General features: G+C 54.5%; 1 protein-coding gene across 1 annotated transcript in view; it reads right to left on the bottom strand.

Annotated features, from left to right (window-relative positions):
* Nucleotides 1–383: 383 nt before the first annotated feature.
* The window catches only part of Ccdc155 (coiled-coil domain containing 155), a 21,776-nt gene continuing 12,586 nt past the window's right edge, over nucleotides 384–9,573 (bottom strand). The window contains exons 10-20 of the mRNA XM_021221572.2: nucleotides 6,506–6,583; nucleotides 6,206–6,262; nucleotides 5,954–6,013; nucleotides 5,472–5,536; nucleotides 5,237–5,324; nucleotides 4,803–4,931; nucleotides 3,167–3,225; nucleotides 1,898–1,949; nucleotides 823–887; nucleotides 626–742; nucleotides 384–525 (exon numbers count right to left, since the gene is read on the bottom strand). Coding sequence (XP_021077231.1) covers nucleotides 384–525; nucleotides 626–742; nucleotides 823–887; nucleotides 1,898–1,949; nucleotides 3,167–3,225; nucleotides 4,803–4,931; nucleotides 5,237–5,324; nucleotides 5,472–5,536; nucleotides 5,954–6,013; nucleotides 6,206–6,262; nucleotides 6,506–6,583 — 912 coding nt within the window. The remainder of the gene's footprint in view (nucleotides 526–625; nucleotides 743–822; nucleotides 888–1,897; nucleotides 1,950–3,166; nucleotides 3,226–4,802; nucleotides 4,932–5,236; nucleotides 5,325–5,471; nucleotides 5,537–5,953; nucleotides 6,014–6,205; nucleotides 6,263–6,505; nucleotides 6,584–9,573) is intronic.

The following is a 9,573-nucleotide window of genomic DNA, read 5'->3' on the forward strand; positions in this document are numbered from 1 at the left end:
AGGAGCTGTCAGAAGAGCCTCTAGCTTGCCAGCTCAAACACACCGACTGACCAGGCTGTGTGCTCAGAGCAGAGGAGCCTGCCTGGTCTACCACAAAGAAACACAACTCAGGGACAGCAAGCTCTCCAAAGCAGGAGAGAAGGATGGTGAAAGCTTAGAGACCTTGGGTTCCCTCTTGACCCAGCGGGGGCCCAGTTGTCCTCCTCCCCCGCACTTGTGTGATGAGGAAATCATCCTGTGCTGAAGCCAGTACTGCGTGATTTGCTATTGTTAAGAAACAGGAGAGGCCATGGTCACATAACACAACTTAGGGATGTGGGTCCCATGCTGACGGAGGAGGTACAGTGCTGGGAAGGGGTGGGCCGTCTGCTGGGAAGGGCGCCTCACACTGGTGGCGGCTGTAGGTAGTAGAGCTGCAGGTGCGGCCAGGTGGGTGGCGGGGACTGGCTGAACAGCAGGATGGAGAGCAACAGCAGCAGCAGCAGGCCCAAGACGGGTGTGGGGACCAGTGGGTGCTGGCTGATTCTGGAGGGGAGGCAGGAGAGGCTGAAGGTGGCCCCAGGAAGATGGGTCTCACAAACTACTGGCACTCCCACCTGCATCTGGGCACATTTAAAGGGCACACCTGATCCCTGGGGAGTGCTGGGGACACAGACAGTGCTGGGACCGTGACCGCTCAACTGGCACCAGATCTCTCACCACAGGCATGAGGGCTTGGTGCATCTCTGGCACAACGTGGCAACTGGAAGGCAGAAGGGACAGACATTATTACTAGGCTCGGTCTGTCCTCAGTCCCTTCCCAGTTCCCAAGTGTCCCTTTACCTTTCAGGAGAGCTTCCTGGGGAGAGTTTATGGTGAGGGGTTCCCAGAGGGCTGGAGGGGTCAGCCTGGGTGGAGGAAGGACAGAACACATGCACTCACTGAATTTGCAGCCCTTAGTTGGCACCCTGGATGCAGACTGCACAGGAGGCTATGTGTCCCCACTGGTCAGGGATGACTACAGCCTTCTGCTCACCGGGTGAGTGAGTGAATGGGGAAAGCGGGCAGGGCAAGAACAGCGCCTGTGAGCCTGTGAGGCCATAGTTAACAAGTCAGCACTTCCCGCCCTCCTCCCTCCTGATCCTGGTGAGTTTCCACCCCCCAGGGCATTGGTTTACAGGTGTGTGTTCCTATACCGGGCACACATGCTATGGCTAAGTGTTCTCCCAGTGCCAGCCTGTCACCCTTCCTCCTGTCTCTCTGGAAGGGCCACCTGTCTGCCAGTCAGGGTCTTCCGATGCCCGCATTTGCTCCAAATACAATGACCAGCAGTGATAAACCAACTAGCATGCCACTCTCGACTGCTAGGTCTTGCACCCACTCTGCCTGGCCCTGAGCTGAGAATGGAGAGGAGCTGGATCTCCTCAGTGAGGGGCCTGAGTGTGACAGGCAGGTGAGGACTCCAGTGCCTGTCCTCCATTCCTCAGCAGACCCTGGCCTTATCTCTCATCAACTTCCTTTGCCTCCCCTTGACAAGAGCTGGGCTGAGACCTCTACCTGTCCTGTGGAGGAGCCCAGGCCCAGGCAGTCTAGTCAGATCTTTGAGCCCACAAGTTCCTTGTTCGGTGAGTGTGGGAGTCTGTGATGCAATCGGGGCTGCATCTGTGAGATCCCAGGCTTAGAGTGTGGAAACTGCAGCCTGTCTCAATGTAGCTGGGGTCTCCAGGGAATATTCTGGCTGTCAATTGCCTTCAGCCTCCCCCTCCCGACCCCTGCCTCTCATTAGTTGCAGCGAGGGCCTTGTTATCTCCTGACCGAATGATTTTTCTGTCTGTTCCTGAGGAGTACAAGCTTGAGGGAAGAGCTGGCATTAGGCCCTCAGTTTCTGGGGATGGGACAGGTTCCAGAGATTGCCTACCAGGACCCAGCTCTCCTCTTCTTCTTCCTCCTCTTCCTGTCTTCTGGACAACCTATAGCAAACAAAGTCACTGGACACCCTGCCTCCCTGTTCTTTTCCCACTCTCAGAAATTTTTAAAAAGCAAATTTTGGAGTTTGGGATCCCCAAAGGCTCAGAAGCCCTTGAACCAGGCATTCCTAGTTGTCTTCTTCCAGCAGAACATAGGTGGGACCAAGGTTCCTGCTTTGCCCCCAAACCAGACACCCCAGGGTGTGTGAACCCTGGGCACCCGTGAGGGTACTGGTACTGTGCCATTTCTCAGCCTTGGTCTTTCGGGTTTTGTTAGAGACTGGGTATCCAGCTCCCCTCTCCCAGCCCCGGTACCTTACTATCTGGGCTCTCCCATGTCCAAATCATTTCTCTGGGTGTGTCAGTGCCACCCCCACACCCGAAGCCTATGCTTCAGGGACATGGCCTCAGAGATCTAACCTTGTAGCTGCCATCAAGCCAGCAGCCTCAGGCACACAGCTGCTCCCAGCCCGGTCCCACTGTACACTGCTGTGGGACCCCCTGAAATGCTCACGTGGAGGGGTGTTGAGTCCCCAGCCCCGTCCCTTGTTGAGCTCCAGCATTTGCCACCCTGAAAATGTGTTGGTGGCAGTCCTACCCAGGGGCGTAAGTCCCTTCTTCCCTCCATCCTGATGACGTAGGAGGAGGTCACACTGATCAGAGCCCTGAGCCAGCCCAACCTCAGCTCTGCCCAGACAAGTCCAATTAGAGGCTGTGTGGGGCCTCATTAGCTGCGGCAGCAGGAGTCTGGAGGAGGGGGCACCACAGGAAGCTGAAGGCACGGAGACCAGACATCCAGCACTTTCCATTCTTACTCAAAGCCTGAGTAAGGCCTCAAAATACACCCCCATCCTTCATAGAGCTGGACTCCCAGGACCCATGGCAGCTTACACCAGCCGTTTATTGGTGCCTAATACTGGTTTTGGAGCCTGCAGGGTCTTCCAGGCCTGGGAACCCTCAAGGCCCCCATCAGTATTTCCCCAGCACCTCTGCTCCCTGAAGGGTGACTACTGTAAACCTAGCCTGGTCCTTGGGGTGCCTCCCAGAGCCCCTGGCCTCCTCTGCCCACCCCTTTTTGGAATTGCCAGGGTCAGGATGTACTGAGGGCAGGTCCAGGTTCTGAGACAGCCACAGACTAGATGGAGGAGGGGGATGTGACTCTTGCAGACAAACAGAACTACATCACCGCGGCAGAGGAGGGCTGTTGACCCGATCCTTACCTCAAACATGGGGTTCTGCTTCCTTCTGGAGCGCGCACTGGCTCTCTCTGCAAGCCTGTCTGCAGAACACCAAGATTTGGTCTCCTGGACTCTGCACCAGAAACCCTCTCTGGGTTTCTGATCCAGCTCCAGCAAGGTACCCACTACCTGAGTGAGATCCAGACTGATGTAAACGGCCCCCAGGGATACAAGCTTCCAAACTTTCCATGGGTCCCCTCTCAGCACCCACAAAAAGCCAGATACGCCATGGGCACTGATGACTCTAACTCCTCCTCAGGACTAGAGACTGATGTCCCCAGGATGTCCCTCCCCCATGCACCAGCTGGTGTCAATACTTTCTTCCTTCTTCCCTCTGGGGGGTCTCTGGATGCCCCTACTCCTCTGCAGGGTCCATTCTCCAGAGACACCTCCTGTGTGCCTGTGCCCTCAGCTACCAACTCCACCACCCTGGCACTTTCTGTTGTTGTTTTGTTCTGGCATGGACTCACTATGTTCCAGAGGATGGGGACGACCTTGAGGGCCTATCCTCCTCTCCTACTTCCTGGGAGCTGGGGTATAGCTCTCTGGTCATCTTGCCCCCCTTCTTTTCCCCTCCTCCTTCCCCCACCTCCCTTCTCGGGACCACCCTCCTGCCCACCCTTACTCACAGCCGGACACAGACCCTTTGCTGAGTTACCCGAGACCATGGTGTGGCTTATGTTCCCAAGCACCTCAGGTCCTATGACAAGGTCACTTTCCCTCTACTGTCCCCCACCTGGAGCAGACACCCCCTGTATCCCAGGCCAGCTGCTACCTAAACTGGACCATTTGGGGTCACTTGTCTTGGGTGACTCATCTGTATACAGGGCCAGCTCAGGAGTACACAGGGGCTTCTGCTCGGCGGTAGAGTAATTGCCTAACATAGTATAGGCCTTGGCTAGAAAGGCCCCTGTTGTTCTTGAGATAGAACCTCTGGGTAGCTTGGAATCATTTTAGTCTGAGCTCTCTCTCTCTCTCTCTCTCTCTCTTATTATTATTATTATTATTTCGGTTTTTTGAGACAGGGTTTCTCTGTGTAGCCCATTATTATTATTATTATTATTATTATTATTATTATTATTTCGGTTTTTTGAGACAGGGTTTCTCTGTGTAGCCCTGGCTATCCTGGAACTCACTTTGTAGACCAGGCCAGTCTTGAATTCAGAAATCCACCTGCCTCTGCCTCCCGAGTGCTGGGATTAAAGGCATGTGCTACCATGCCCAGCTATTATTTTTTAAGACAGGGTTCCTTTGTGTATCCCTGGCTCTCCTGGAACTTGTTCTGTAGAGCAGGCTGGTCTCAGAGATCCGCCTGCCTCTGTCACCCCAGTGCTGGGATTAAAGGTGTGCGCCACTATCACCATGCAGCTTTTTAATATGACACTTCATGTCTCTCACAATATGTACAACCACGAATAAGCGCATCTTGACAGGTTTTTCTATGGGGCAGCCAGACTTTGTCTGTCCCTTGAGGGCAGGGTGTGTGCTGTTGGCTGGACCCTCAGCCTGGATCAGGCTCTCTGCAAGCTCAATGAGTAGATGACACAGCAAAGGAGCAGAGAGGGTAAAGCCTTGGGGACCCCTGGACTCCTGGGGCTCAGGGCCTCTCTCTGAGTACCTGTTGCCTAGCAGGGTCCTCAGGGGGAAACTCAGCCTCCTCCTGTGGCTCAGGCTCCACCTCCACCTCTTCCCACTGCCACACTCCATACAGAGGACCAGAGAGGCCAGCACTGGCTACATCCTGCTCCTGGAAGCAGAAGCTGTATGTGAACCTGGGAGGGCCAGAGAAAAGTGGGGGCCCAGGCAGGACAGAGGTGAGGGGGGCACAGGTGTGGGGCTGGGATAAAACAATAAGTGGAAAGGTTTGGAACAGGTATGGAGGAACCAGAGATTGTTGAGAGATGATGTTAAGGAACATGGCCTCGGAGTTTTCAGGGCTGGGGCTAAGGCAGAGAAAGCTGGAGAAGGGCAGGCGATGACGAGGTGCTTCTCTGGCCAGAGTGAGGGTCTGCACAGGGACACATGGAGAGCTTCCATGGAAGCAGAGCCTACCTGCCGGATAGCTCGGATCTCCAAGTCTAGTGATGGGGGCAGGGCCGTGAGCCAGCCTCCTCTTCCTGCCTCAGCCCCTTCCAGCAGCCTGCCCACACACAGGGGAAGCCTATCTTTTGGAACAGACTTCACCCTGTGGCCCAGCCCTCTCCTGCCCATCAGGCCTGACCATCCACTTGCTCCTCCCCTCTCCGCGAGCCACTCCTAATCCCCACTCCTCCTGAGCACCACTCACTCTTCTGGGCCTTCCTGGCTCTGACTCAGCTGCTCCTCCAGGTGTGAGATCTCTTGCCTTAGTTCCTGTAAGAAGCAGAGCATGGGCCACTGTGGAGCCCACACGCTCCTCTTGCTGACACATACTGCCAGTGACCAGCGTGAAGCAGCAGTGGCCAAAAGTCCGGGACTAAGAGAGCCCAGAAGCCCAGAGCACCAGACATAGAACATCACAAAAGCAGAAGGGACTCTAAGGGGGCAGATTCACAAACACACAAAGGAGTCACCCAGACAGACAGATGGACTCGGCCCGGTGGGAGACAGTTGCCCCCAGAGAGGTGAGTGCTATGGGGAAAATGTCCACACAAAACAGAGCCACTAGAGGTCAGGGATGCAGAGTGAGGAGGGAAGGGGCTGAGAGATGCCCTGCTTAGCAGGGAGGAAAGCCAGCTGCAAAGAACCCATAGAGACGGGCAGAAGGGGCGCCATGGGCTCAGGTACTACCTGGGTGGTAGTTCTGTACTCCTCCAAGGTCTGGGCCAGACTCTCTGCATGGCGGGTACGCTGGGGTAGGGAACACAAAGTTACCTGAGGCAGGGTTCAGTCCCCCAAGACATGAGGCTGCTGAAGGGGGGCTGGCTGAGCTGGGACAGCCTGGACCCTGCAGGCCACACTGTAACCTAGGAGAATCCCTTGGGCCGGTATGGGTTGCTTGGCTAGGGCCAAGGCATGCTAAGGACAGATCTGTCCCCTCACCTCTGAGAGGACTGCTTCACGCTGGCAAATGAGCCGTTCACACTCACAGAGCTGCCGCTGCCAAGGAAAGAGCCCATCCATCTCTTCACCGGCCTCCCAACAGCCTCCCACTGCACACCCTCCTCCCCCGCACCGCCCCTGTCCAGGTCTTCACTCAGCTGCCAGTGAGACCCGTGGGTGTCGGCTGCTCTGAAGGGGTCTCCAGCTGACTGCCTAGGGTGTAGCGTGTTCTCAGCAGCTCCAGCGCTGACTCGGGTGCAGGGAGGTGAGCGGTCCTCAGGCCCTAGACACGTGCCGCACCTTCAAAGCATCTTTCTCTGTGGCCAACTCCTCACTCCGCCTCCTCACTCCATCTCTCTCGGCTAGCAGCTTCCCATTCTGCAGAGGGGACAGCCATGCTCACCCATCAGGAGTGTGAGGCAGACAGCTGCCATTCACTGCCACAGCTGCTCTCCAGTCAGCCCTTCAATTCTTCCATCACCCTGCAGGACCTTAGCTGCCCTTTCTCCATAGGTGGTTTCCCCACTTTTTTTTTTTTTTTTTTTTTTTGGTTTTTCGAGACAGGGTTTCTCTGTGTAGCCCTGGCTGTCCTGGAACTCACTTTGTAGACCAGGCTGGCCTCGAACTCAGAAATCCGCCTGCCTCTGCCTCCCAAGTGCTGGGATTAAAGGCGTGCGCCACCACGCCCGGCTTCTTTTCCCATTTTTAAAGATAAAGGCAACTCAGGAATAGAGGGGCTGAGTAATTTGTTCCAGGTCACACAGCTCTTACTCATGCTAGCACAGGCCAGTGAACATGAATGATTACAGACAGTAGAGTTAGCAGCGCCTGGCATGCACCAGATATGTTAGAGATGAACATTTATAGATACTTAAACTCATGCTTCCTAACATACAAAACTATAGTGAGCCCAGAATACTTGCAAACATGCACACACACACACACACACACACACACACACGCACGTGCTCTTGCGCATGCACACACTTGTGTGTGCGCGGGTACACACAGTCTCAATATATAGCTTCAGCTGGCTTTGAATTTGTAATCTTCCTGCTTTAGCAGGTATGCAGGTATAAGCCATCACACCTCATCCTCATGCCCACTGTAATAACTATACTTTGGTTTCTTCTTTTCTCTATTTCTTTTGCTTTCTTGTCTAACTCAGTCATTTTATTAAGGCAAATCTCCCAGTGTTTACCTACTTATGACAACTTATTTCCTTTAGTAGAATGTAATTCCAGAGTTGGCAACAAAATCACCTAGTCTTGTGTTCCACTTAGGGTGTTGGCCTGTGGCAGACATATGCCCCCAGATGTGGACCCCTGTAGTGACTTCAGTGTTTGCCCTCTCCCCCACTGCAAGCAGGTGGGTAGATCCAGGGCTGGCACTGTCCATATTACACTGGCTCTGTAAGTGTGTGTCTATACAACCATTAGTAGCATCCTTCCCTTCAGCTCTACAGGAGGAACTGAACAGAGGCTACGAGACTTGGCAAAGCCGCCCCATCTGTGTGATGCCCAGTCCCACCTCTAACACTCAGCCACTGGGGGCCAAATAAAACTCTGGGTGACAAAAAGCCATGTGAGAAGTGGCAGCACTGTAGGCACAAGGTGCACAGGGACCAGAAGTGGAACAAGGGAGACACAGATTATGCTAAGCCCAAAGCTCACTGAGAGGCTCAAGCTAGGTGGTGGAACAGCCACGAGGCTTGGTAAGGAGGTGGTGCCTGGGCTGAGCCTCTCAGGGGAGACACTGAGCTCAGGAAATGGCATCCACAACAGCTGTCCAGTGTGACCGAAGAAGAAAATGGCCCAAGGCTGGGTGTGAGGAAATACAGCTGTCATCTCAGCACCAGGGAAGCTGACAGCTTAATGCCAGCACTCAGAAGGCAGAGGCAGGTGGATCTCTGAGTTCAAGGCCAGCCTGGTTTATAGAGCAAGTTCCAGGACAGCCAGGGCTACAGAGAGAAGACCTGTCTTAAACAAACAAATGAGCAAACAAACAAACGAATATGACAATTCCAAGTCCAAGGTTCCAGGCTCCTGAAGTCTGGCAAGCCACATCCTCCTCCAGAACCCAGGAGACGAGGCCAGGTAGCTCTTTGGTATTCAGCCCCGTCCCTGCTCCCAGTCACCAGTGAGTCATTCATCTCAGCAGCTTGGGCTGCTGGGTGAAGGGCAGAGGAAGGACAGCTGGGAGTGCTGTGTCAACACCTGTCCACCTGGTGGGACCCAAAAGCCATCTCAGCACCACGCAGCCTCCTGCAGAAGCACCGGTTGTAGATCCTTGGGATTCAGCCAGCGGCCAGACTTTGGGAGACTGAGTATCCTGTTACTCCAGCAGGCCATGCAGTGTAACCTGAGATCTCAATCTCTAGATCTCAGTGGGCAGCTGCAGCGGGTCAGCAAGGGGCTGAGAATAGCTCTAGCTATGCTTGAACTAGCATGACTAGAAGTCCCTCGGCAGGGCATAGGACCTGGGGTAGGAGGCAGGGGTGCAGGTGGCCAGTTCACACAGCTGACTCCTGCCGCCTGCATGACATGCCCTGGGAGCAGTGACAAGAAAACCTGTCTGCTATAGAAACAGCTGTCCCAACCTCTCCTATCTGGCTGCTTTAGCTCCAGGCTGAAGGTGAGCAGTCCTTGTCCTCCCAGGCTCCCTTGCAGCTGTGGCTAAGGGATCCTCCCCAGCCAATGATATGGTGAGTTGGCTGTTGAAACAACACACAGAGCGGCAGGAGTGTGTGTGTGTGTGTGTGTGTGTGTGTGTGTGTGCGCGCGCGCCCTGCCTTAAGCCATCTGTGACTAGGAGGCCACAAGCAGGAAAAAAAGCTGGTAGGGACTGGGAAAGGAGGAGTCTGCCTGCAGTCTCAGACCTTACCTCAGTGAGTTCAAAGCCATCCTGCACTCCACAGTGAGACCCTGTAACACTGGGGCCAGGGATGTGGCTCAGTGGTGCTTGCCTACCACGTGCAAGACTCTGAGTTCCATTCTCAGCATATCCACGCTTAAGAAGCCAGGAGCTGGAGAGATGGCTCAGTGGTTAATAGCATTGACTGCTCTTGCAGAGAACCCAGGTTCAGTTCCTAGCACCCATATGGTGGCTCACAACCATCTGTTCCAGTGGATCCCACAGCCTCTTCTGCTCTCTGCAGTCACTAGGCACTCACATGGTACACAGACATTTATACAAGCAAAAAACTCATAGACATAAATTCTTTTAAAAAGCATTCAGGAGCCGGGTGTGGTGGCGCACGTCTTTAATCCTAGCACTCGGGAGGCAGAGGCAGGCGGATTTCTGAGTTCGAGGCCAGCCTGGTCTACAAAGTGAGTTCCAGGACAGCCAGGGCTATACAGAGAAACCTT

Source organism: Mus pahari, chromosome 1, assembly GCF_900095145.1.
Source record: "Mus pahari chromosome 1, PAHARI_EIJ_v1.1, whole genome shotgun sequence".
NCBI lineage: Eukaryota > Metazoa > Chordata > Mammalia > Rodentia > Muridae > Mus > Mus pahari.